At 40.4% G+C, this 26,969-nt stretch overlaps 1 protein-coding gene across 8 annotated transcripts in view; it reads right to left on the reverse strand.

Moving 5' to 3' along the window:
• Positions 1 to 392: 392 nt before the first annotated feature.
• mdfic (MyoD family inhibitor domain containing) overlaps positions 393 to 26,969 on the reverse strand; it is a 52,653-nt gene continuing 26,076 nt past the window's right edge. For 5 of the 8 annotated variants that reach the window (XM_044108896.1, XM_044108900.1, XM_044108893.1 and 2 more), the window contains 4 exons: positions 26,613 to 26,796; positions 22,973 to 23,083; positions 9,284 to 9,664; positions 393 to 3,181 (listed from right to left, as the gene is read on the reverse strand). In XM_044108896.1, coding sequence (XP_043964831.1) covers positions 2,931 to 3,181; positions 9,284 to 9,664; positions 22,973 to 23,083; positions 26,613 to 26,706 — 837 coding nt within the window. In that variant the 5' untranslated portion in view covers positions 26,707 to 26,796 and the 3' untranslated portion in view covers positions 393 to 2,930. The remainder of the gene's footprint in view (positions 3,182 to 9,283; positions 9,665 to 22,972; positions 23,084 to 26,612; positions 26,797 to 26,969) is intronic. The other 3 variants (XM_044108901.1, XM_044108895.1, XM_044108897.1) reach the window with 1 other exon arrangement.

The raw sequence follows: 26,969 nt of genomic DNA on the forward strand, positions 1-26,969 counted from the left end.
AAAAAAAAAAAAATTATGAAAGTGCAACCCCTGCATGATTACAGACGTTAAGGACAGAAATATTTTTTTTCCTACTGCATTAGGGAAATAAGACGGCAATTTTCGGGGGTCAGGGCGAATCTGGGCATTAAGTGATGAGGCAAAAATAAAGAGAGAATAGAAAGTGCAGATTCTCCACCAGAGGGCCTGGCCTCAAGGTTAATTGAGGGGTTAATAGGAGGTAATGTTGGGTAAAGGTCAGGCTGCTGTCCCGACCAGCTTTCCCGCCTAAGACCTCAGAGAATGTTGTTTGGCACGTACTCATGTTGATGTTAGGACTCTCCCAGAGATTAAAAGGATGATTGTGGGAGGCAATTTCACCAGGACCCAATAAAAATGGAGTAAACGGCGTCTAAAGAGCAAAAACAAAAAAGTTTTTATTTCAAATGTAGGACATTGGCATAATACAGACACTGACTGAAATAATTTATTTGAAGCGCAGGGGTATCTTAATGGAAGAACCCTACAGTCTCGTTTTGGAGTTTGCAGAATAAAAGAAACAAAAAGGCCTGCGCTGCAATTAGGGCTAAAAATAGAAGGGTTTTGCCATTTTTCTTGCACGTAGTGATTGTTGGGTTTTAAGGAAAATGTGTGCCCATTATTAGAGAAGAATTGCTGATTTTCCCTCTGCCTGAAAAACATTTAAAGTTCCTGTAGCGAACTGGAACAGTTTGGCAAAAGCATTCTTTGTTGAATAAGCCCAGACAAATGAGCCAAATGACTCCAAATGGTGGTGTTTGGCACAGTTGACAAGTCATTTTACATCAATCAACATACCATTACCTGTGATGCACAGAAGTGGACATGTCATGCTTTGGAGTTGCCTAAATTTCCAACTGCTACTTTTCTCCTGTCACAAAAATTTGTAGAATAAAAAATAGTGTTAAAAATGTTCAAATTGAGCATCATTGCTCATAACAAACACAGTAAGTCACATTGGTGATGTTTGTGTAAGGCAACTTCCAACTTAAATTGCCATGCCCTTCTGTCACTATGTCCTTGTTATCAAAGGATGTGCAAAACTATTGAACGAAAAAAAAAAAATGACACAAGGATGAAATGCACAAACAAAAGGCATCAAAATAACAGAGGTGTCCTACAACAATTCACCATATCACCAGGTTTCTTATTTTACATGAACTCTTCACATTTTCTAAGTCGTGTTTTCTTGACACTCTGTAGCCCGGAAAAACATTTGCAGCTTGGGCTCGTCACAAACATGAAAACGAGGTTTACTTCCCGCAGATTATCCACCGAAGAGGGGCACATCCGACCCCCGGCGTACTCATAACACTGAGCTGCTAAGACGAGCAGCGCACGACGGCACATCATCTTTGATGGCGTTAAAAAGGGACATTTCTTGTGACCGTTTAGTAAGCAGTGCTAATGAGGGCCGGCGTTAAGCGTCATCACTTACACAACATCAAAGCGGCTCTCCAAGACAGGAAGTGGCTCGGCTGGTGACTCACTGTAAACTCGTCATGAGGTACACAGAAGAAAATAAGAGGAGTACTGCTCAACTCTGCAGTAGTTTACTATTTTATTGTGACACTTGATTCTCAAATGACTGGAGAACCAAAAGCTGCTCAAGTGGCAACTCTAGTCATCTGTGATTTTTGATATTTATGCAGAATGCATTGCACAAACAAACACACCACTTGCACATGGAGTTGTACCATATGCAAGTGACAAAACAGGTTTGTTATAGGCTAACATAGGAAAACGAAGGCTGAACATGTATATATCAGTACAGAGTAATATTCTGTTGGTCAGACTCTATAATGATTATAAAAAAAGTGCTTCTTTTTCCAGTAAAACAATCTTCCAATGTTTGCAAATCTGATGTGAGATGAGATTCTTCAGAGAAAAAAAAAAAATTATTCCAGCACTTTGTACAATTTTTGCAAAGCTTATTAACAATTTTGTGCTGCTCATTCCACTATCTTCTTTTTCTTCCCCCCCCCCATACGCTCAAAATAGAAATGCAAATGCAATTATTCCAGATCGCACCCTTAGGTTTTGTGTCAGAAGGTAGCAGAAAAGTGTCCTGAAACACTTAAAATTTTCACCAGTTTCATCTGCTATACAGTAGATAATGTTTTAATGAAATCCACAAAGCTACAGTATGAAATGAGGAATGTATTCACCATCACAAACCCTTTTTGTTTACAGTGTTGACTGGACTAAAATCGCAATCCAAGATGGTTTTTTTTTGGTTAGTTTTTTTTTGGCATAGAAAATAAACAAAACAGAAAAAAAATCTGCAAAATGCATTTAGATCACCAATAAGACTAAACAGAGGCATTAGAAGTTGTAACTGAACGGCAATCTTAATGTAACAAAAAAATACTTGAAGTCAGCCTATGATAATGATTTTCTGTACTAGTTAACATACTTACAAAGCATGACACATTCATAAATGTGAATTATTTGTAGTCTTTGCTGGGCTGTTGACTGTGTTTAGCCCACTGTCCAACTCCTTCACACACACCTCCATGTTTCTGCTGAACTCAAAGGTAGCGGTTCCATTAGACGTGCATCTTAATACATTAGAATATCATCCAAAAGTTCATTTATAACTGTAATTCAAGATCAAACTCAATATACAGACTGATTACAAACAGAGTGATATATGATTGGAATTGCTGCCTATAAATTGGTGGTCGTATGCAAGTCTGATGTTCCAATAAACAGAAATTTTCTGCTTGCGTTAGCTCGAAGCTATAATCACAAACAATAACAAAAAGCAGCCTGAACTATATCAGTGTTTGCGTAAAAGATCTGACAACTGTTGCGTTCTTATTTGAATTATCAAAGTAAATGAACTTTTTGATGATTTACATATTGGGATGCACGTGTTTATATTCCACGCCACGGAGGCCCCGGCAAACCTATGTGGGGAAGCAGATGCCGCAGCACTCCATGCAGATTTCCAGGCAATCCGACGACTCGCAGCAGGCGTCCATGATGCCGCAGTCCATGTCGCAGGGGCAGTTGCAGTCGTCGCCCATGTCGTCGGCGCAGCAGCAGCAGCAGCAGGCCTCGGAGGTGCACGCGCCGCAGGAGGCCTGGGCCACCACCATGTTGCAGAGCGTCAGGAACTCGCAGAAGAGACAGGCAAGGATGCAGTGAACGCAGCAGTCTGAGTGCGAGCCACAGCCAGGCAGGGTGCCAAGAGGTGAGGTGGGGTGGGGTGGGGTGGGCGAGGTGACATAGGGAATGTGAATAAACACACAAACAAAAAAACAAAAATTATGTAACTTACTGAAATATTTTCCTGTTGACAACCAAAGTAAAATATTATGTCTTAATTTATTAAAAAAAACAAAACAAAAAAAAAAACTGTGTTGAAAACAAGTGAAAAGTGAATGTGACAAGCACGCTGTGGTTAACGAGTGATTTTAGCTAAGAAGGAAGGAATAGCGAGAAACCAGAAAATAAAAAAATTAGAATTCCTGTCCCGCAGTTTTTTATTAACGGGGTCTATTAAGTAATTGTGGCATTATCATGCAAGCCGTAGGGTTGATCAAACAAAAGATGATTATCAATGTCTAAGACTCTCACTCGGCCAAATAGGTGAATTAATCCTGGAAACACTTAGACCTCTGATTAACGTTTAACCTCCTCGTGCACACTTTTAGTGCATGTGAGGCAGGGATACAATTTGTTGCTTTGCTGCAATCAAGAAATTCCTGTTTGAGTTACAAAATTGCGCATTAACTTTTCATAAATCTGAAAAGTATTGACCGATAGGACACACAGTAGTGAGGACAAAGTAATTCTCTCAAATTCAAGCGGTTTCGAAGTTTAACGTGATAATTTGATGAACCCACCGATGTTCAATATGAGGTGGTGGCAGCATGATGCCGTGGGGATGCTTTTTAAGCAGCTTAAAAGGCAGTAAAAAGGCTGGAAGGAACAACAAGAGACAAAGGAAGGACACAAGGGAGGAAAGGAGACTAAAAAGAAAGGAATATTTTTACACACCCTCATTTTTTTTTCTCAAAACTTACCCAAAACCAGAAAATACTGAAGCAAAACGTCAAACTTTTCTACAGCTATTGCATAAAATCCCAATAAAAATAAAAAAAAAAACACAGAAATGTCAGTGGTTACAACTTGACAAATTGTTAAAAGGGCTTAAGGGGTATAAATATTTGCAATGCTCTCTATCTAGAAACAAGTCTAAAAATATTAACATAAATACATGAAAACGGAAAGTATAAATGCATAAAATCAATGCCGTCCAACTCTCTTCAGCACTCGAGAAGTTCCAAGAAGTTCCGTTGTTGAACTATAAGTCCTTCCGTGAGTGAACCTGGCACACACTCCTCGCAGCTGTTTCTTTTTTTTTTTTTTTTTGATCAGAGTTCAGAGCCGCGCCACTGCTTTGGAGTGTTAAAGAGACATGATGTGGATGGATGCGGGGAAAAATAGCATTACAAACAGACTGCATTTGCATGACTTTCATCAGCCCATCTCTAGCCGTCAGAAGTGCCTGTTACTGATTGGGTTAGAGGCGGGAAAAAAAAAAAAAAAACGGTGCAGAGTGTGGAGGACAGAACAGGGAAGGCGAACTGAGCCCTACTGAATGTTCATGTTTGATTAATCAAAGTAGAAAGGATTTTTTTTTTTTTTTTGCCCCCCTCCTCCTGTAATTTTGCAGTGCTGAGGGCTGCAGAGCTGACCAGAAGTGCAGGCTGATACAAACAAGATAGCGAGAGGAATATGAAACGAGGAAGAGCTTGCGCACGTGTCAGAGTGGACGCCTGAAGTTTGAATGCATCTTATTATCCTTATCTGAGGCCTCGACATGAGCGGTGATGGAAGATGCATGAGACCTCGCAAAGTATTCACACCCCTTGAAGTTTCCCTAATTTTGTCACTTTAAACCACAAAGCTTAAGGCTTATCTGTGGTATTTTGAAGTGACAGACAGATAGAGCATAATACAAACTGTGAGGTGGAAGGAAAACTATATATGTGGTTCATACATTTAACTTGTTTTTTTAAATGAAGAAAAACCTGGATAACGTTTCCCGACCATAGCTTTTGCAACCCCTTTACTCTGTTAAAGCCAAATTAAATCCAATTAAACAAATTTTCTTCGGAAGTACTACGACTTGTGCGAGTAAATCTGTGCGTAATTTAATCTCATTAATTTGTTCGGTGAATATCTTAAAATTTAAAACAACATCAAACGTTTGTGCGCTGTGCAACCTCAGCTGGCACACCAAGAAGAGAACACAAAAAGCAAACCGTCCTCTGGCGACTCTGGAGGAGTTTTGGAGATTCACAGCTCAGGTGGGAGAATCTGTCATATGGAAACTAGTAATACCTCAGGATAATTGCTTAATGCAGTTTGTGCTGTAAATGTACCTCTTATCAACTTGCAACAATTTAGGGCTGAAATGGATAATTAGAGTAATCGTAATAAATCAGTTTTCTAAATAAACGTCAACTAATTTAGCAATCGATTATTCCTTAACTGGAGTACATAGTTCTTAAAACAGGCCATTTAAAAAAAAAAAAAATTGCCTTGTTTTAGCTTCACCTGGTTCAAATTTAGTAAAATAATCCCATCTCTTAATGCATTTCTAATCTGTAAAATGTGCCGATGTTGTTCATCAGTTAATATAATCATCAGAATAATCTGTTAGCTGCAACCCTGTCAGAATTTCATGACTTATGTTTTTCAAAATACTTCTTTAAAGAAATTTGAAAATGATGCATCTATAAAGAGGCGGGGGAAAAAATGAGTACAATGGCGTCTGAATGTAAAACGACAAAATGTGAAAAAAAGTTCAAGGGGAATACATTTTTTGCAGGGTGCTGCATCTACACCCAGAGAACATGGCAGGCAGAAAATGTGGCTCGTTCTCCTGTTTACTGGCAGTGAACTGCGAGGGCTCCGAAGAAACCAGCTCAAAACTTTAAAGTTCAGCTTAACAAACTCTGAAACACCCAGAGGGTATAGCCATGCCAACAGTGCAACAGCAGACTTTGAGTATGATACAAAAACAGTACACAGACATTAAGCAGTGGACAGCCGTCTCAGCTATTCACTTGGATGTATAATTCAGCACCAGCGATTAGTCTGGATCTTACAGAAGCCAGCGAGGAGGAGATGGAGGGAGGGGAATGAGGGAAGGGTCGTACATTGCACACAAGAGAGGTGGACGAGAGGCACAGATCGGCGAGAAAACACACGAGAAAGACGGGCGGAGACGGAGAGAAGCCAACCGACGGACAGACTCAGCGCAGCGCACATTGACAACGCTCCTGTTTAATGTCAGTCGGTGGAGATGAAGCCCGAAAACCGCCGTCCAGGCGTCTCTGAGGAAACAGTAAAAGACGTGTGGAAAGCTGACATCAAAAAAATAAAGGGGAGCGCCGTGACACAAAACAAGCTGGATGGGCCTCGGAGCGGCAAGCTGTGCAAAACATCGAAACCCTCAAAGATGAGGGGAAAAAAAAAAAGAAAAAGAAAAGAAAGCGGGAGAGGGAGCCTCAGTGACCATGTGGGTCGGATGGTGAAGGTCCACCACATACGACTTAAAAGCCGGCCCCTTTATAATGTATGACTGAGACAAGGCGCAAAAACATCCAAGGAAACAGAAAAGAAAGATAAAAAGGGGGGGGCTGACTCTGAATTTCGGAACGAGGCCAAAGCAGCTTAGAGATCTGAACTGATATACAGACAACAAGAGTTGAGACGGCCCACCCCGCTGTGCAAAAAGCAGCCAGCTAAACGGCTGCTCAGAAGCAATGGGGTTGTTGGCTCCGGAGCCAACGGCGTGTGCCAAGAATCGTTCAGAGCGGGAGAGTCCCCAGAGCTAGCTTCTGCTAGCTCGCGCCTTTTGTTTCCTGTGTTCAGAGGGGCTGTTTAGGAGGCTAATTTCACAGGCAAACAGATTATGTTAATCCGTGTAAACATTCAAACAACAGCTTGGCTGCCATCCGGGGGGAAATAAACAGTCGAGAACGAGCATATTGATACTGAGAGCTCTGGCATCTTCAAAAAGGCAACACGCGGAAGCCGTAATGAGACTTGTTGAGCGGTTAGTGTTTTTCATTTTCCGCGCTTCCTCTACTCTGTTTTTTCCCACCGTTTAAGACGTGGAAAACATGACACATCAAGACCATGTCTGGTGATTGCATTTCATCTAAACTTGAGAAGGATTGAGGATGAGGGTACGGCCTTTGTTTTTGGTTGTGTGGGTTCTGCTCTGATGCATTGAATAAAGACCTGACAGCCCGACTTAAAATCATCTTCCAATCACAGAAGTTGTCTTTTTTTTTTGTTTGTTTGTTTTATCAAATTACAATTTATATTTAATTCAAACTGGGAGCAGCAAAGGGATATATTTCAAGCATTGATTTTGATGAATTTAGATGGTTAAAGCTAACAGCTAGTTCGACCCCCCCAAAAATTTCTGTTTCCCACAACAGATGCATAAGGGCTCTAAGGTGCCTTGGAATAAAAAATTTGAATAGAAAAATGTAAAGTTATGACGTACACAATCCTGGGGAAGGCTGCTGATTTGAGTCACTGACACAAGCCATGGAGAGGTAAGGCAATAAAGGTCAAAGGGCAGCATGTAAGTATTTTCAACAATCTGGAAACTTGAAAGCAAGGTAAAACAGTGGTAGAAAGAAGTAAGAAAAGTACATCTATGTACTCTACAGTATACACACTCAACACTTGGTCAGGGCTACTTGCATAAGTTACTGTACCACTTTACCATGGCAACTTGGATTCTAACCCTCTCCACTGTTCCTCCAGATGCAGCGGCCTCGATCCAACAGTTGTAGCTGTTGTCGTGGATACATCTGCAGTGGTTCTGGACGTTCTGGCTCCAGAACAAGTACAAGCCTTGTAAATCTCCCCCTAAACTCATGAATGGACTTTGCTTCACAATCCTCAACGCTGCCGTTATCCTAGCATGTGTGGCTTTTTCGACCACATTTTTCCTTCCGCCTAATTATCCATTAATGTAGTTAGATTCCGTTTTCAATACATGCAGTTTATGCAGCAAAGACCACTTGTGATTTACCATCTTTGTGGAGGGTATCAGTGACTTGAGTAATAACATTTCTCCACTAAAATCATCTCTTTTATGCATGAATAAGATGAATCAGATTTTCTGAAACAGAATCTTGGGTTTTCTTTAGCTGTAAGCTCTAATGTAACGCAATTCATTGAAATAAATCTGTAAATAAGTAAAATAAACAGCAAAATATGCTTATCCCCTGGGAAGCGTACTGAACACACAGCCACCAAGTGCAATAGATTGAAGAGGGGAGCAACAGGGCTCTGCTAATGAGGGCCAAGGTGTTGCTGATGGGATGTGGGGAGAGCCAAAAAGGGCCCAGAGAGGTGTGAGGGGCCCGAAGAAGGTTGGTCACGACTTTTAATAGGCACCCCGTGCTCTCAGGTCTCGTTAGACACTCGCACCTATCTCCCCGACGGAAGAGGACCGGCCAGCCGCCTTCATTACCGGACTCACCTCAGCCTCTCACCTGACAAAAGTGATGGCTTCCCCGCACGCCCAACGCAGCCTCTGACTTATTGTTAAGGCAAATAAAAGCCACGGGAGAGAGATAAGATGTCATTTGGTTGACGGGAGTGATAAATACGAGAGGTCAGGCACCTTCATCATTAAAAGGTGAGAGAAGGTAAGAATTTATTATCGATAGCTGATGTGGGTATTACTTCAAGAGCCTCCGAGAAAATGCCCCAGGCTTCCTGCCATTTTGGTTTCGCTCATCTGATCTTTTTATCGAACTCTGGTAAGTCAGGAGGCTTGTATTTTCCTACATGAAGGAAAATGGATGCTGATTTTATGCAAACAAGACCAGGATATGGTCAATACTTTCTGAACTGCTGCCATCAAGCAAAAACCAATAAACTTGGAATCAGAAAACTTTATTTTTTCCCCAAAATTTCTGATAAATATCAGGATAATTTTGGCGGCATATTGGGTGAGAAGCTGTACACCAAATGACACCAACTGTTTAAACACGCCATAAGGTCGATTTTCATCATTAGTGTCTAAATTGCCTTTACCTTCCCTGACTAATCCCTGCTGCTCGAAGCTTTGCTGACAAAGTTAGAATGATATTAGGATCGTCAGAAGCTGAGATGAAAAGACAGAATTATATAATTAGGAGTTAGAAAAGTTAGTTTGAATTAGTACTGTGTTTTAATCTTTAATTGCCAACATTGTGTGCCGACTACTAACCCTCTGGTAAAGGAGGTTTCTGCGAGCTCGTGGAGCTGCCTTTGCTCCGTCTGCTGCTGTCACTGTTGACCGACAAGCTGGACTTCAGCTTCCTCTGCACCCTGTGAGACACGGGCGTGGACGGCTGCCTCTTGGGCTGCTCTGTCTGTGGCGTGGCTGTCGCGTGCCCGGGGCCCGACCTGCCCGCCACGCTCGCCCCGACGCCGCAGGTGCACGTCCTCGTGCCCTCGGGGCTGCCGACACCGGTGTGGATTCCGTTGGCGTTCGTCGCTGCGGGCGTGCCGGAGCTGTTGTGGGCAAGGCCATTTTGGTCCTTGGCAGTCTGTCGCTCTGCCTCCTCAGAAGGCGCTGGTTTCAGATCAGACTCGGACCGCGGCTGGGCTGTTGAAAATAAAGTGACAGGATGTCATTTTGAGCTCTTTGTTGTCTTCAACAGAGCTGCACAACATGTTGGATGCTGAATCACAGTTCAATGAAGGAAAGCAGGGAGTCAGGAAAATATTGCTTATTTGCAATTAATATCAGCAAGGCAACATTCAATAATAGAATTATAAAAGCATGTTTTCTTGATTTTATAGAGCCATTTTTTTTTGTTGTTGTTAAGGCTCAAACTTTTGTTGGGCATATTAATTTGCCTTAATAACTTAAAGCAATAATGTGCAATGCCACTTAGGAAAACTGATGAGAAACTATTTAGAAAATTCGTAAACTTTGAGCCCTCCTTGGATCTTGCACTTTATCTGCCACCACTCTTAACAAGATAATGTCAGTCGTGTGACTAATATTTCAAACCCGAAAAAGCGAGCGAAGAGCAGAAACGTACAACTTCACATGTGAAAGAATCATGAAAGCCACCTGTGTAGTCAAACACATTTGTGGCAGCAGCTGCTTGGTGAGTTAAGTCAGAGTGAGACGGAGAGATTATTAGAGTAAAAAAAAAAAAAGGAGGAAAGGCAGCCTGTGATAGTGTACAAATTTGTAAAATGGCTGCTGTCTGCAACGGTAATGATCTTCTCTCCTCTGAAAGCTCGGAAATGGCCTCAACCAGACTTTCTAAGTGCGTGTGTGACAGTCGCAGAAAGCCAAGAGACAGCAACCTGTCTGATAAGAAGGAAAAGGAAGGATGCGAGTGAGGAAAAAGGAGGTGGCATTTCACTGAGAGGAACACCTTGCACATTCAGCTCTACTGGGAGTTAACTCCAGCTTTAGCTTCCCTGCACATCAGAGCTACAGTACATGTGCACACGCTGCCAGACTTTCTGAATTATTCATCTCCTTTTTTTTTTTTTTTTTTTTTTTAAGTTTCTCTGAGTGAACCCTTCTTACTTATTTTAGGCCTTATATGCATTGTCTATATGGAATCGTTGCAACTAAACTTTATATTCTGTCACATTTACCAGCTGTTGTAACACAAACCTTTGCAAGCCTCCAAATGTTCCCCCCCACCAAAAAAAAAAAAAAAAAAAAAAACCCACACATTTTCCTAAGTGGATGCACACATGGACGTTAATGCGATGTTGGTAATTTGTTTCCATCTTTATTTTCTTTCTGCCAGCTCACCAACAAGTGCAATTACAGTTAACAAGAGAGCAGGAGTGTGGGAATGGGGCCTTGCAGTTTTTAACAACACATCACCCTGGGAGAGGCCGGACGTGAATGTGGATGTAAAACAAAGCAATTAAATACGCACTCTGGGTTTTCGCCTTCTCCTCATGCAGGCGTCTGCCTGCTGTTTTAATAAACAAATACAGACTTTGGGGATCAGGATTCCAGGCAATTTGAATTAGACAACTGCATGGCACACCACAGAATTCATTATGCAGTGATTTAAAGGCCAGGTTGTTGGATTTTTCATCTCCGAAAGACAAACAGCCACAAGAAGCCCGTCCATGACAAAGTATGGAGACTGAATCATTCTTAACAAGGAGAATCGCAAGAGGGTACATCTGTTGCTGCTTTTAACACGTTTTTAATGAGTGTAACTTTCCTTTTCTTCCCCCCACTTATGTAGGCAATTTTGGTCTTGTTTATCAGTGTCAGCACAGTGTGCAATCGCAGTGTTATCACAGTTTGCGAAGCTTTGGGAGCTGACGGAGGGATATTTTTTCATTTATATATCGAGGAATAAACTAACGGCACATCCGCATTTATGTGTTTTGTTGCAAAGAAAAACGTGTTTGAACCCGAAGGCTCATAGAAAAAAAAAAAAAATCAAAGTATAATTTTATGGGTGGTATTGCTCTTTTTTTTTTCTCCTATTGTATTTGGGTTTTCATGCAATAAAATCTAATGGAAATCCCTTTGCCAGAACAAATTACACAGACAGTTTTATTCCTGTCAAATATTAACTTTTTTTTTTCTCTCTTTTTGGTTTTTTATTATGATTAGGAGCTCAGACTTTTCATCCAGCTTTATGGAACTTAAAGAACTATCAAACTACCTGGAGATTTTGCACATGAAGTTGAAAATTATGACTAAATGTAACATGAGCTTCATTGGTATTTTTGCATTCATTTGTGATCTCAAAATACCAAAAGTAAATATTACGTATAACATTGTTTTGCATTACAAGGACTGTATTCAGGACAGTTGAGGTGGATTTCAGCATCCTGCCAGAACTGAGTGTCACCAGAAAGAGCCACCAGAGTTCTCCCTACTGGACCCAGTAACTACGTGCCCCCAACTCAGATAAACACATAGCAATGGACGGATACAAAAACAATTCACACATTTTATGGACACAAACAGTTTAGAACATGATTTACTTAAAATTAGCTAAATTTAACCAAATGAGTGATGGCTCAAGACTTCTGCACATTAAATAAACCCATGTTTGTTATTAAACATAATAATGTTTAATTATTACCCATATGCCACTAAGCTCCCGTACATCAGATACGACACCAAAAAGATTATATCAAAGCTTTATGGATTGAATAAAATATAACAAACTCATCTCTCTGTCAAAGCAGTTTCTTATCCAATTTGTAAAGTGCCATAATAAGCTTAATAACGGCCATTTCCCGTTATTTAGCTTAAGTGAAGCAGCCGCATGGACCCTCACATTCAATGCATAAAAACAGCCAAAGAAGACTGGGAGGCATAATTGCCTTCCCTTTGCAGGAAGTCAACCTTCCAATTTGCCTACGTATAAATACTTATTAAGAAACCACCAAGTAAAAATTAGAGTACATAAGCGGTTAGTCGGGTTTCAGACGCAGTGCAGAGCTCCACAGAAGTGGCTAAACTCAGCGGAGTTCTGCTATTCGGTAGCAGGTCCTCGGTTTGGACAGAAATCACACAGTGGCAGTCTTTTATTTTTAACCTGCTGAAAATGGAGACTGAGATTAATGGACACAATGGAGCAATATTCATAATCATTGATCATAATAATGATCATACTGTCAAAGATGGCAATGACAGACTCGTACAGTCACCAGGAGACAAATGAAGAGATAATGAGAAAAAGCAGAAATGAGGAAAAACTGTAGAATTGGACTCCATTAAAACTTTTCACTGTGCACTTTAGTCTAGTAATGGGAAACTAAAGCAGACATTACATTTTACACTTTTGTTTGTGCCTGACTGACAAAACCATATTGTCATTGATAATAATATTCCAGAGAACATTAATTTAGTGAAATACACAATACCCAAAAACAGTTTTTGACATTATTGATGCCACACTTTGGCTATTCAAATAACTCATTTAATACAGCATTCCTGTAATTTAGATATTACAGTTTTAACATGTTCAAAGTTTTCATGGAATCTGTATTTTGTGACCTTTGGGGTTATAAATGAGGCGCAAAGCCTCATTGAGTCTGAAACACCAAAACTCTTGGGACTCAGTTTCCACCAATTCCATTTTGTGGCAATATGTTTTGAAATAATACAATCTGATATTTCATCTAAAGATACTTTAAAGTTACTTTTTTGAACAACTTCCTTTGGGTCTGCAAAGATCTACATTTTCCCTACTACAGCAAATACCAAGGTGTGAAACTTACAAATCCCTGCAAGTTCAGTTTAAAAACAAATAAACAAACAAACAAACAAAAAAACATAAGTCCAACAATCTTCTAAGAAAGCAATAGAGTCCTGAAATGACTGAATGAACACAGCCCAACCGCAGGCACCGGAACAACATGTTTTGGAGGAAGAGCTGGACATCCGCACGCAACGTACACACACACGCAAGCTTCAAATTGGACTTGTAACTGCCCTATTTCCAGCACATCAACAACTGTTGAGGGTGTACGTTTGTAGTTGAATAAAACATGGTATTCCCCTACACACGCTGTCACACACATCACAGGGGAAACTAGGGGCTGAGTGGTTCTTGACTGTCTAAGCAGCATCCCAATTTGGTCCCAGCTACTAGTAGCTGACAGCCTCAAATATCTGGGGAGCATTTTTAAAAGGCCAGCGCTTGATGGATTCATGAAGAACACACAAATATAATTGCTATTTGTCACAGAGTCTTCAGTGGCTGCGCCACACAGGGACCACACGGCGGAGTGCCTGAAGACAACGGGAGTGCAGGGGTGGATGTGGCGGGGGGGTGGGATCGCGCTGTATGTAAAACCGAGTATTCTGTATAAACACCTCGTTTTTGGCACAGAAAAATAGGTCCTACAGGAGGGAGCTGGAAACTGCACCGACAAGAGAGAGAGAGAAGAAGAAGAAAAGGAGGAGGAGGTCCTCACACACACACCCACCAAGGTGAGATATGCATACATGTATGCACGCATACGTGTCAATTGAAACAAAGCTGTATAAACAAGCATTCTAAAATAGTTGGGAGCATGAAAATAGACCACAAAAGGTCAAACAGGGCGGTATGGAGAATCTCATTTGCACAGCGCTGCATGAGAAGTCGCAGGTAAAGATTGAACAATCACAGCAGATCCGCAGTTCTAAAGCTTGGTCCTTTTTAATATTAATGCCCCCGAGACAGGGAGAAACGGGCGAAAGGTGTTTGCTCAGGCTTATTAGAATGCCCATCATAGACAGCATACAGTTATTCAGAAATGTCACATCAGTCCCTCCAAATAAAACACCCCAACCCAGATCTTGTAGTCATCTCCTAATAGCCGTTATTACACAACGCGCTGCGAGTTTTGTGAATTTACACTGAATAGAATATGCGAGCACCTTTACTGTTAGTTAGGAGCCAAACAGGCAGGCCCTGCGCCTTGTTTATCTTTATATGCCACGTATTAGAAAAACATGTATATTTTCTGCCTGAATGGTCCGCGTACCTGCATGATTGAAATGCTAATTTGCAAATGTGCAATGACCTAGTCCGACTCCTCTTACCACCGACTGCCACCCCCGCCTCCACTCGCTGCCAAAACAGCCTGAGGTATCATCTCTCCTCCTAACAAACAGTGGTGTGGAAAAAAAACCCTGCTTTCAATCCAAAGGGATACGTTTTCTCATTAGAAATTATACATCTTCCCCAGTCGTATTTATAGACGCAAAACCAAGGGAATTACGCAGCAGAGAGAGCGGAGGGGGACACGCAGAGAGAGAAAAATAGTGCAAAGAATGTTATTACAAAAGGGCTCTGATTGTAATTTTCCTTGGGCGTATCAAAGCCTCGTTTACTGTCTGACCTTCTAAACTCCAAGACAAGGACTTTCTTTATTTTGGGGGGAAAAAAAGGGTTTTGAAAGGAATGGGCTACAAAAAACTTAATATGTGGAAGAACGTTCAAGCATCCCATAACATTTGGAAGCACAGATGCACCGACTGCTTGGAATGCAAAAGGAATAGGCAGATATTTTCCCCTCTCTTTTTAAGTTTGACCAATTCCTTAAAAATATGACTTTATCTTTAAAATCAGTTACAACCTACATAAAATGCTTTTTTTGTTGTTGTTTTTTAAAAGCACCAAATCCCGTTCATGTCAGTGTAGAGTTGTTTTTAGTGGAGCAGAATGAGCTAAAGTTAGACAAGATACATTAAAAACCCAATCAGAGGAACCAAAAGATGTAAATATATAAAATATAAACCTTATATTTAAGGATAAGAATTTTATCCTTAAATATACAAAATAAGAAATAAAGAGATTTTTAAATGTTATAGATACTTGTAATGAATGATGACATAGCTCTTAAGGGTATATTGTCATAATTCAAATCTAAAAAACAAACATGGTCCGATGAGCAATGGATTTCTTAAAAAAAAGAAAAAAAAAGATTTTATTAATATTAGATGTGAAATGTCTGCTGTAAAGGCGGCATTAAATAGAAAGATTAGATAGCAAGGTATGGATCTCCAACAAGAACTCTCTTCTACAGCGTTCACACAAACCGGTTGGCGACTTGACACGGGTTAACAGAAATGTCACTTGTTCCAACAGACATAAAAAAAAAAAGAAAAAGAAAGAAGAAAAAGTGATTCCGGCCATCAACCAGCAATCCTTGCCCTGTCAGTTCATTTACAGGCAGACAATGTTTTGTATTTATTTTAGATAAAATGATGGTGTTCAGACGATGATGATTGCTGAAGAAAGCTAAATTACCTGCTCTGATATTGGATCCTCATCAGCAGAGATGACATGCTGGGTGTGTGCGGTAGCCAGTCATGGAACTCTATTAACTGTCTTCACCTGTCAAGGCTGATCATATTGCTTTGCATCTCATTTGAACAGGAAACATCACCTTCTTCCGCATTTTACTGCTGCTCTGGGTCACTCCGACAAACGGCCTAACTGATTTTTAAATAGCCACAGACTCATATCCTTTCACTGTTTTAGTTCTCTAGACCGCTCACTTATATTTGAATTATCCGACACACTGGGGGAAGTGACACTTCCTTTACTTGTACCGCAGCTGTCGCTTCTACCCAACACAAAGAGAGAAAGCGTGTCAGGGATTTACTAATTTCAAATTTTGCTGCTGATTAAGTGGAAAAAATAACCCCCTCGGACCTTGTTCTGCTTAATTACATTTAACGGCAGCAAAGGCATCTTGAAAGACGAGGGCTTGATTTGGCAAAATGAACCTCTCAGCACAAGTGTTAAGGTGTGGATGCTGGGAAAGAGGTGGAACGGGCTATCGTACTGGGCTGGGGTGGGGTATCATCAATTATCCTTTGATTTCAAAAATGGAACATTCTCCCAAGATTAATATGTTTGACTGCCATCTAAAATAACCAAATGCCCATTGAAATGCTGCCTTTCATTTTAAATTTGTCAAGGGAAGATGATTTATACGCCAGACCCTGCAAAATCTGCCGTTACTGACGTCTCTGTTCTTCGGTGCTGTGTGCAACACAAAGCAGAAAACACACAACATCCTCTTGAACCTTTTCGCTCATCTCATTACAATTTGTCTGGATTTTACGTACAAAGCAAACCAGGCACATAATTGGGAAAATAACGCACCTCCTACATGTTTTTGCAAATAGAGTTCTGAAATGTATGAAAAGTATTTGTGACGTGCCAAGGGGGAAATCCAGGAGAGAGTAGCTAAAACAAAAATGGAGAAAATATGAAACTCACCAATTTCTGATCAAATAAAAGTTTTTTGCTAAATATACTCACTGACTGCATGAAAATCACTCCAAGATTTAAATTGCATTTTCTGTTACTTTAAAATGATAAAAGGTTGCTTACAGAGTAAATCAGGGATGCTTCAGAGGGTGTGGGGACACACACACAGCTGATTAACATACCGGGCTTTAATGGCTGTTCACATGCTTTTATTATTGATTTTGGCCAATAAGTTGAAAGTTTGAAAGAAACACATGGCTACTAAACATCGTCACCACAATCCAGCATCATATCAATTGTGGAGACCTCTTGTGCAGATCCATTCCAAATCTGTAATCCAGGCCTCTGGAAAAATTAGTGGCGAGACTCACAAGTGTGTGTTCACAGAGGTTATTCTATAAACATGAATTATTTTCCATTTACCTCACGATTGCTTTCTGTCACATTGTCACACAGAATCTTAATGCTACCCTTGTTCTACTAACCCTTAGATAAATTTAAGCAATTGATTAAGTTTTTAAGTATTTTTGTTTCTTTTTTTTTTCTTCCCTGCACATATTCTTTTGAATTAGACCTTAAACGGCCAACTACCACAGTTTTTTACAAAGATCAGTTGTGACGTGACTCAGAGCAGGCCTGAGGTTGCTGCCAGGCTTCATATGCCAAAAGTCGTGCTCCACCCTCTCTTCTCTGATGACTTAAAACAAAACTCGGGAGCAAGGCAGAATGAGGGGAAAGGGAAGGAAAGAAAACGGAGGGCTATATTTTCAATTTCAGTTACATCTGTGACTCAGTTTTTCCACACAGCTTCAAATTCTCCCTCCAGGGAGGAAAACTTGCCGTTTTCTTTCCTTTTTTTTTTGTTTGTTTAAATTTAACGGAAGGCGGGGTCACACTGTGCAATATGCACACAGGGGTCAAAAAGAACAACACATTTAAAAAAAAAAAAAAAAAAAAAAAACTGTATTCGGAAAGTCAAAAATGGGCGCAAATATACCACAGAGGTCCTTCTCTGGGTCAGAAAGGGGTTAGGCAGTCTATCAAAATACCCCCACACCCAGTTCCTTTATTTGCTCTGTATCAATCTCAGCATTAACCCGCTGCTAATGGGACAGCTGTGGGTCAGTGCCTCCTGTCTTAGAGATGCCAATCAAGACCTTAAGCTGAGAGATCAGCCTTTGGGACATAGGTGTTCGTCTGCCTCTGAGTGGCTTTTAAAACACAGAGACGCCTGTATTGATTTTAGCTCTAGCCTGAAAGAGAAAACGGGGGTGGGCGGCAGTGGTGGCAGTGTCAGCTGTGGCTCTGTGTGTCTGGACGGCGGCCAGCCCGTGGTCCCCCTGGTCACCCTTCACTGATCGGGGTGGGTGGAGGGGTTGCTCCGAATGACCTAACAGAGAGGCGCTGAACCTGCAAACACGGAGGGGCCACGGAGTTGGAAGCTCGGGGGGTTCGGGGCTAGTGGGGCGACATCAGCAGAGATCTCATAATAGAAAAGGGTTTTAACCTTAATGTTGGAGCCAAAACCCTGTTAGGGGCCTAGTAATACCCCCTGTGCTGCTGTCATTTCAACTAGTGGATTTTTTATTTATTTATTTTTTTCCATTTTTGGACACCCACCCCCATGTATGAGTGGGCTGTGAAAGGCAATGACACCATCATTGTTTTTGGCAGTTCACAACCTGTGCTTTACGCCTGAGAATTTTGATTATTTTTTTTTTAATTTATATGAAAAAATAAAAAATAAAAAAAATCCAAAAGCTGGGAACTTGCTGAAGTTTTCCAAACATACAACAACTTCACCTTTGCCTGTCACATTCCAAGCACATACTGTAAACTATTCATTGGGCTTTCAGGACCTAAAAACATTCAAATGTATCACTGTGAAGTTGAACTTTAACATTTTTACAAATAAAACACTTTGAATGTTTTACAGACATTTTTTTTTCTCCTGCATTACTTAACCACAACCAAATAAAATCTAATACAAACAATTACATGCAAAAAAAAAGCACCACCTGTGTAGCATCTATGTGTTTTTGTTCGTAAGAGAACATCAGGATGCTATTTTCCAGTTTGCCGAAGCACAACAGGAACATTCTCTGGCCATGTGAGATATAAACTATTATTTCTAATTGAATGCAAACTGCAATGTGTGGTGGATTATAGTTATCACACTGAACACATCACACCCACTGAGAAGAATAAGTTTTAGTGAATGAAACTAAGCTTCTTCAAAGAGCAGATCTGGGCAGGAATGCAAACGCAGAGCACACCTTTCAGGCTTGTATTTGCAAATACACTGCACTTTGTGTTCGTTTACTAAATTAAAGTTTGAGTGTTCATAGAAGTTTACAGGTATGAGTACCTATGACCATCATTCAGTTTGAGTCGAAATGAGAAACATGGTCTTCAACAATAAGGAAAACAGAAAAGGACTCTTTAATGACTAAAATCTATATGTGTACCCTTTTATTTAATGTGCACTTAAATAATTAGGAATTGAGCTATGCATATCTAATCAATTGGCTCAACTACTTTGGATATCTTAAAAAAAAAAAAAGGTGAACAGTTGTGGGTACTTTGAGTAAAATATGCTAATTAACGCACTTGAAATTTCCCATATGAAATCTATCTGCAGCAAGACAATGAGAAAATAATTACAACAGAGGTAGAATTACAATGACCGTTTTAATCAACCCCTGCACTAGCATTTCACCCTATTTATACAGTTTTTGATTCCATGACCCACTGGTAAGTAATCACTTGAAAATTACGGTGCAGTTTATAATAGGCCTATGCTTTGGAGGCAGTTTTTCTGCAAAGACAGGGCTCTAGGGATTACAATAAAGATATGAATCTTGCAAAACAACAATCAGCACAGAGCTCTAATAACTGGCATAAAGACTCAAAGAAAAGCAAACTGACATGAGGTTAAAAGTCTCAAAGTGCCCCAGGCTCTTTGAAAGGCGCGTAAGGTAATGCGTGGGGTTTATCTGGTGTTGGAATCAACACCGGATAAACATCTCATCTATCCAAAGTTTGCATTTACAAAGTGGAGTAAAATTGTGGACAGGACTGCACATTAAATCCGTTCTGCATCTATTATGTGAGGGGTGTGGAGGGTCACAAAGTTCATTTCAAACAGGTCAACTCTTCCTAAAGGGTAATAAACTCAATCGTGTGGCACCAATGAGTGCAATCTGAGATTCACACAGAGGCCAGACTTAAATCCTTTATTTTGAAAGAGTCGTGTTATTTGACCTCACTTTCTTATAAAGTTACACTAAGATAAAAAACAAAAAACACAGGCTAGCAAGTGCATCTTCATCAACCAAAGAATAATAATTTTTAAAAAAAACTATTTGCAATCTGGTGAATAACGTGATGATTAAACTCCTAAAACCCGCAGCGAGGTGGTAGTGATTTATTCTGAGGAGGTGGCTGAAGAGGTAAAGCACTGTTTGCAGAGATATCAGCCGTAAGAGCAGAACGGTCCATTGAAGAATGTCTCTCTCCCCACAGGAATTCTCCCACCTCACCCTGGATGGCAGATCTAGTGATGGACAATTCTCTGAGAAAGGAGGCGAACACTGCTGTCTAACAAACCAGACGGCTCTCAGACACAAAACCATCCAAGGGTCATAGACATTTTTTTGTAATGGGAAAAGTTTATACTTTTCTAAAAGTACAGTATTTTTCTCAGCACCTTTTAGACAATTTTAAAGTATAGATACTTTGTAGTTGTTCTGGTTACAAAAATTCCATATGAATGTAAGTAAGTATTTGGAGAGTAATCGGGCAATAAGTAGAAAAACTATTAAAAAATCACAGATTAACAAATCTGTGATTGGACGAATTATGGACAGGAGGAAGGGAGGAAGAATTCAGCGGGATTAGATGAAAATATGTATCTTTAAGACAATGGAAGAAGTACTAAAGTATGCAAAAAAAATAGTTTAAATTCCTTTTTTCCAAACAGACAAATTCCAGCCTTTGTAATCTCCTTCTTATTTGAAATAGTTTAGTTTATTTTACAGCTGTGTTCGATCACCGTTCACTACAAATTCCTGCGATTGCACCCTGTGTCCTATGGGTGCCCTGTTGTGAATTATGCAACCGCTGGCCAATTTCAGGAACTCGCTTCAAGAGGACCGACCCAGCTGATGTAATGGCTGACCTGTCAAAACAGTGTTATTGGAGCTGAAATGGGATCGCTGTTGTTATCAAAACAGCATAATGGACTTCCTCTTGTAGAGAAAACTTATTGTCCAGATACAGTACACAAGTTCTAAATCAGACAGCCGGGGGAAAAGAAAACCGCAAAGGCTCAGATGTGGGCAGGCAGATGATTTCTTATTGATTTCCTGTTTCTGCGGTAGAGAGAGCTCTCAATTACCCCTAGCAGCAAGCGCAGCACCCCCTCGAACACAGCTAAACTACAGTGAGCCCATGGGACTTCGTGATATAAATAAGCTAAGATAACTCGACCAAAATGCATTATCAACTTAAAAGGGTAAAATCAATTCCAAGTCAAAAGTGATATCCAAGACTTAAAAGTAAACTTGAACTTCATTGCACCACTTTGATGACTTAAAAATATATCATTTTATTTATTTTTTTATTTTTTCCTCCTCTGGCAAATAATCCACAGCTAAGTCATTAAGCTTAATAACAAACAACAAAAAAGAAAAGAGTAGGAGGAAAAGGGCACTCTGGAAAGGCTAACAACAGTGAAACAAAAGAGACCTGTAGTCAAGAATGGCATTAAATGAAAACACAATCCTTATTACAGCAGCAATCAGCTGCTATTAGCCCATGTTGTCACATCTCACTCCTCTCAGGAACAATGAAGCACGCATACACAAAGCCTTTTAGTCGCGTTTCACTCTGTGACCTGCAATCTATATCTCTGTATGGAGTGGAATTACTGTGCAACTAGGTTTAATTAGAAGTGCTTCTAAATCAATGGCAAATTGCTGTTTAGCAGAGCCTTGCTGTGCTCCACATTTGCATAAAACAATATGATTAGATCAGAGTCGCGAGAAAGTTTCCAGCCTGAACCAGAAGAAATGCCACAAAGTAGGCAGTGGCAACGGTTGAAAGGTTTTTATAGCAGACTTTTTGTTTTTAATTAGGAAGATGCCTCCAGAGGTTCACAGAACTTTAGTCGATAAAAGGTCAGACGCATTCCAGTTTTGTCCATTTCTGAATCGTGCATTTAAAAGTTCACCCTGAATTTACACCGGACAAGCGGCTAAACTGTCGAGTTGTTGGGGTTGTACGATTGACGGATGATTGGCAACCGGCTTGTTGATGGACGGATGGAAGGAAGGAAAGGTGAACATACAACAGACCAACATAAGAGACACACGAATATATAAAAAGAAAAGAAGACATCCAGACAGACTGACAGAAGATAGTTGGATGGACTAATGTACAGTTAGAAATGCTGATGGACAGACATAGGAATGGACGGATGATAGATGGAAGGACAGACAGATTTATGGATGATATGATTGATGGACTAGACAAGTCTATTCCCCATCTCCCCCCAATTTTCCAAACCTGGAAGCTACTTCAACTAAAATACACTCTTCCCCAGTCTGCAATAACATCCTGTGAAGAGGTAAATGTTGGCACAGGGTTAAAGAAACTACATGTAGGACTCAATCGATACGCGAAGACGGCCAATGTCTGAGTACATGAGGACGGCCAATACCACAAACCGGATTTCCCTTCTTGCAAAACACATGGCTGAGGGTTTGGAAGAAGTAAAAATGGCCGATTGAGCCAAGTCTTGGTCATAACGTCAGAATAAGACAGCAGGCATGTTCCACTCACTTGCCAAGAGGCCGAGCTGCTATCTGGGTATTACTGTAATTGGAAACAGTGACGCTAATATTTTAGTTGGGTAACTGACCCTAACACAGGAACAGCATAACAAAAGCTTTTCCTATAAGGCAAGAATATTGCCATTAGAAAAAAAAATCTGAGTAAAATTAAAGCAGTTTCAAATGCTGAATAAAAAACAGTCACTTGCAGCAGTTAGGCTGATCTGGCATCTTAATCACTTTGACTCTCTTCAACTAAATGGCTCATTGTTTATTATTTAGAGAGAGAATAAAATAGCACAAAGATGTACTGCTGTTTTCCCACAATTTACCCGGGTCATTAAGACTTACTCCTCACAGGCTTGCAATAATTAGGGTTCTCCTCCGTCACGTGACTTTGTCCTTCAGTGGATTGTTTCCTAGGAGAAGGCGCGCTTCCTGATGACTCACTGTCACAAGCATCTGGGGAGAGAAGTCACAAGACATGGATGTTAAGTATGGCTCAAAATAAAAAAATAAAAGTTCCTGCAGCTGAATGGGTGGTCAGACGTTTACATACAGTCCTCATAGGCATGGAAGTTATTTTGTTGTGAGGCTCGTAAGGATTTATTGTAACACAGAGTGTGGCATAATACATACGCCCCAACAAATATTTGGTTTAAAATCCATCTGGCTCAATAGCTGGTCTATCTTTATGGCAGAAGAGGTGAGTTTGTTTTCCTGGTACAGAGCCCATTTTTAACCCAAGTCCACAATTTTCTGGAATAGTTTGGATTATGTTTACACGAGACCATTGTCTGGAAACCAATGGCGTTTTGGAAGATATCTTCAATCCACTGTAGTTATACCATGGCCCTATGTAGCGCTGTGATTTTAACATGTCATCAAAACATGCATGCGCTTTTAAACCCTTAGCTTCCACCTTCAAGTCTCCGTCTCAAATGGACAAAGTGTAACACATGTTCCTTATCAGAAGTTGTGTTAAACTAGACAGGTTCACCAGCACACACAGGACAATGCCATCCAACATTGTTTTTGTTGTTTTCAGCCCATGCACGTGCAGACCACACCCTCACCTGAAATCAATAGCCCACTTTGAAACAAATGGGTTTTCTAAAACGGTAATGATCCTGATGAACTCTGGACTTGGAATAGATGAAAATTTGTGAATTCTGGGAGCAGATTGTGTGTACATACCAATGGATTTAAATAAACCCCTATTATCTCTGATAAGAACAGTGGCTAACTGGGGCAGCACTATGCCATACGTCTAGTAAAGACCACAAAAAAGTGCATGATTAGTGACTTTTAACCAAATACTTGTGGGGATGTATGAATCTATGCGAGGATTAGAGAAAATCCACACTCAGAAACAAAAGTGTGCTTCTGATTTATTTTTCTAATGCAATAAAGTTACATGGTGTGAACTGCTCAAAGCATTATGAAACAATCTGCAAACCAACAGCATATTAATGCCCAAAATGCCAAGCTCCTGACTGCTGAAAAAAAAAAGGTTACCTATAAACACTTTGTACCAAATGTTAACATTCCTGTTTGGGTTGGTCGTACCGGACCGAATATCAGCTGTGTAACCTGTAGGTGCAAAAGGCCGCCCTCCTTTTTGCCGCCAGCAAAAACAACCTCCTGGCAACGTGTGAGACATGGTGGGACGGTTCAGGTGAAAGTCCCTGCCAGAGCTCTGGATCTCATTTTCTCTCTCCCAGTGCTCCCAACTGTGCTCTACCTGCCAAGATTCTTTTCCTGCTATAAAGGCTGCATTCATCTAAATTGGAAAAGCATCCAGGCAAAATATAAAAAAATGAAAAAAATAGCTAAGACAAAAAAACTGGCCTGATAGCCATGCACAGACACGTGAAACTCTTAATCTGTCTCTCAAATTGGCTTCCTGTGTTTAACATTATGGCTTGTTTATTGCATACTCTTGCTTTGATGTGAAACTGAATCAACTGTTTGACTATGGAGCAGACCTGCTATAGCTTTGCTTCACTGCAATAACAATCCACTTTGCAAGCAGTTATGGATAAGTGGTCAGAGGTGTAAGACAGGAAAACTCGAAGTGGAAGCATGGTGAGATTAATTGGAGTATTTAAGCATCACAATTTGTTTAAAATCAGCCTATATCCAGCAGATCCGCCATCCACTGAAGGGGAAAATCCACCAAAAACAAAAATTGAATCCATTTACAATCCAGCAGTCCCCTGCGACTGCTCACTTTGTCCTACTTTTTTCTTTTTGAAACTGCCATAATGATGATCGGTTAACGGTCCGTTGCTTGTTTGAAGAAAAATGAAAAGCGGGTGTGGGGGTAAGCTTATTTTACATGTGATAATCTTAGGGGCAACTGGAAAGTTAATTAAAAAATATAATTGGCTGTGTGGTTGCTGTTAATAGTCAGCAGGGTGTTTCCTCCAACTTTATTAAGGAAAAAAAAAAAAAAAAAACAGGCACAAACATTATCAAGGCTTTCAGACTAGCGCGCAGATAATGACTTTTACTGAAAGTTGCCTGAAAGCATAAGAAAATCCCAACCCAAAGCTACTTTCACTCATGTTTTCTGTTTATTTTTCTTTTTTTTTTTCAACACAAGTTTCGAAACCGAATACGTAAGTATATTTATAGCTCAATTTTACTGGATGAAACAGAGGGGGAACTTGATGAACACATGAGCTATGTACGTGTTTCACACATTTAAGCTTGCAAGCTACAAATGTGTGGTGGCTGTTCTTGAACAAATAGTGCTCTGGGCAAGGAACTACCAGAGTCTACCAGTCAAGGGTTATCTATTGTACTCTTTGTGCTTGTCTGGATAAAAGGTGGCCAAAATCAAAAGCGCTGGTGTGAGCAGTACAAGTACTTCTTGTAGTCAAATTCCTGAAGAAACATTTATCACTGCATATTACAAACACAAGAAAGTTTTCCTCCCCTACCCAGCTCTGAGTGGGCATGAAAATAACTACTGGTGTTGCCAATTTGGCAAGTTCATCGTTATCATATAGAAGCACTTAGGTCACTCTAACTCTTAAAAAATGCAGCTCTTGTCCAATAGTGGAGACTTTGATCTCAAACCATTGCTTTTATTCTGCTCAATATTCAGTAGGAGCTGTCATGGATCCTATGCGCATCCCAAAACCCTCACAGGAGCATCAGTCGTGACGCATCTTTACCTCTCAGCTGCTGTCAGGGCAGGAGATTTTCACTCCTCCACATACGAAGTGCAAATGAATCTTGTTGCAGTAAGCAATTAATCAACTAATCGCATAATAAATTAAACTGAGCTTGATCATTTCCATTCTGATCAAAATTTGTTTACAGAGAATTCATAATCCATTTTCTTTGTGGTTTTGGTTGTGTGTGGCTTTTATTTATTGGTTTTAAGTGTTGTGTTTTATTTTCATCGTTTTGTCTTCCAGTATTCTGCACAAACTTAAAGTTTATTAGCCTTTGAGAGGACAAACCTGCATTATTATGCCATTATTCAATAAAAAAACAGAACCCAAATTTGTTTCATTTCCATCAATCCCAAGCTAGGATAATTAGGAATGTGCCAATGAAAAATACTGACTAAACAAAAAAAATTGTTTTAACTCATTTTGTCTCTCCCACTGAACTATTAACCTTCACTACAGGGGCCACTACAATTACATACAAATTGTAAATTATGTAAAATGGTCTTTCCTTTTCTGCGGACTCAGATTAAGTTTTTAATCTTTTTTTCTTCACAACTCCTGCTGCCGCCCAACAAGCCTGCCGCTCTGGGCAGTGAGCCTCTTTGCCCAGCTGCTGCCCTGTGAACAATTCCCACGATACATTTAGGGAGTTTTTCTTTTTATTTATTCCACCACCGCTTAATAATATACAAGTTATCCATTCTGACAAAACCTCTGTGGAACCCCTATATTTGACATTAACCTAAATTCGCTGAATACACACCTAAAGCCACTGATTAATGGCCTGTCTTGTGCTCTCTTACCGTGTGACGCTAACAGCAGGGGACTTGTCTCTTGCCGTGGGCCCTGTCCTGGACCCGCCGGCCCTTCTGATGGATGGACAGTCTCCTTGGACATGAGACAGTCGTCCTCTTCGAAGGGAGAAAAAAAATTATAAACCACCACCAGCAGAAGTAGTTCCTCCCTTCTTTTCCTCAGCCCTCAGTCCTGCAAAAAGCAATAAGTCTCACAATCAGCGCAGCGTTTTTAGACACAAAGCAAAACTATGGAAGTCGTTCCTCAAACTGCTTATTCACACGCCGAGAAAAGTGACGTCGAGCTCCAGAAAAACTTAGCGGAAATTTCCCTCACGCTCTTTATATAAACTTTGCTGAAAGAGT

This window comes from Gambusia affinis, linkage group LG23 (genome assembly GCF_019740435.1).
Source record: "Gambusia affinis linkage group LG23, SWU_Gaff_1.0, whole genome shotgun sequence".
Taxonomy (NCBI): domain Eukaryota; kingdom Metazoa; phylum Chordata; class Actinopteri; order Cyprinodontiformes; family Poeciliidae; genus Gambusia; species Gambusia affinis.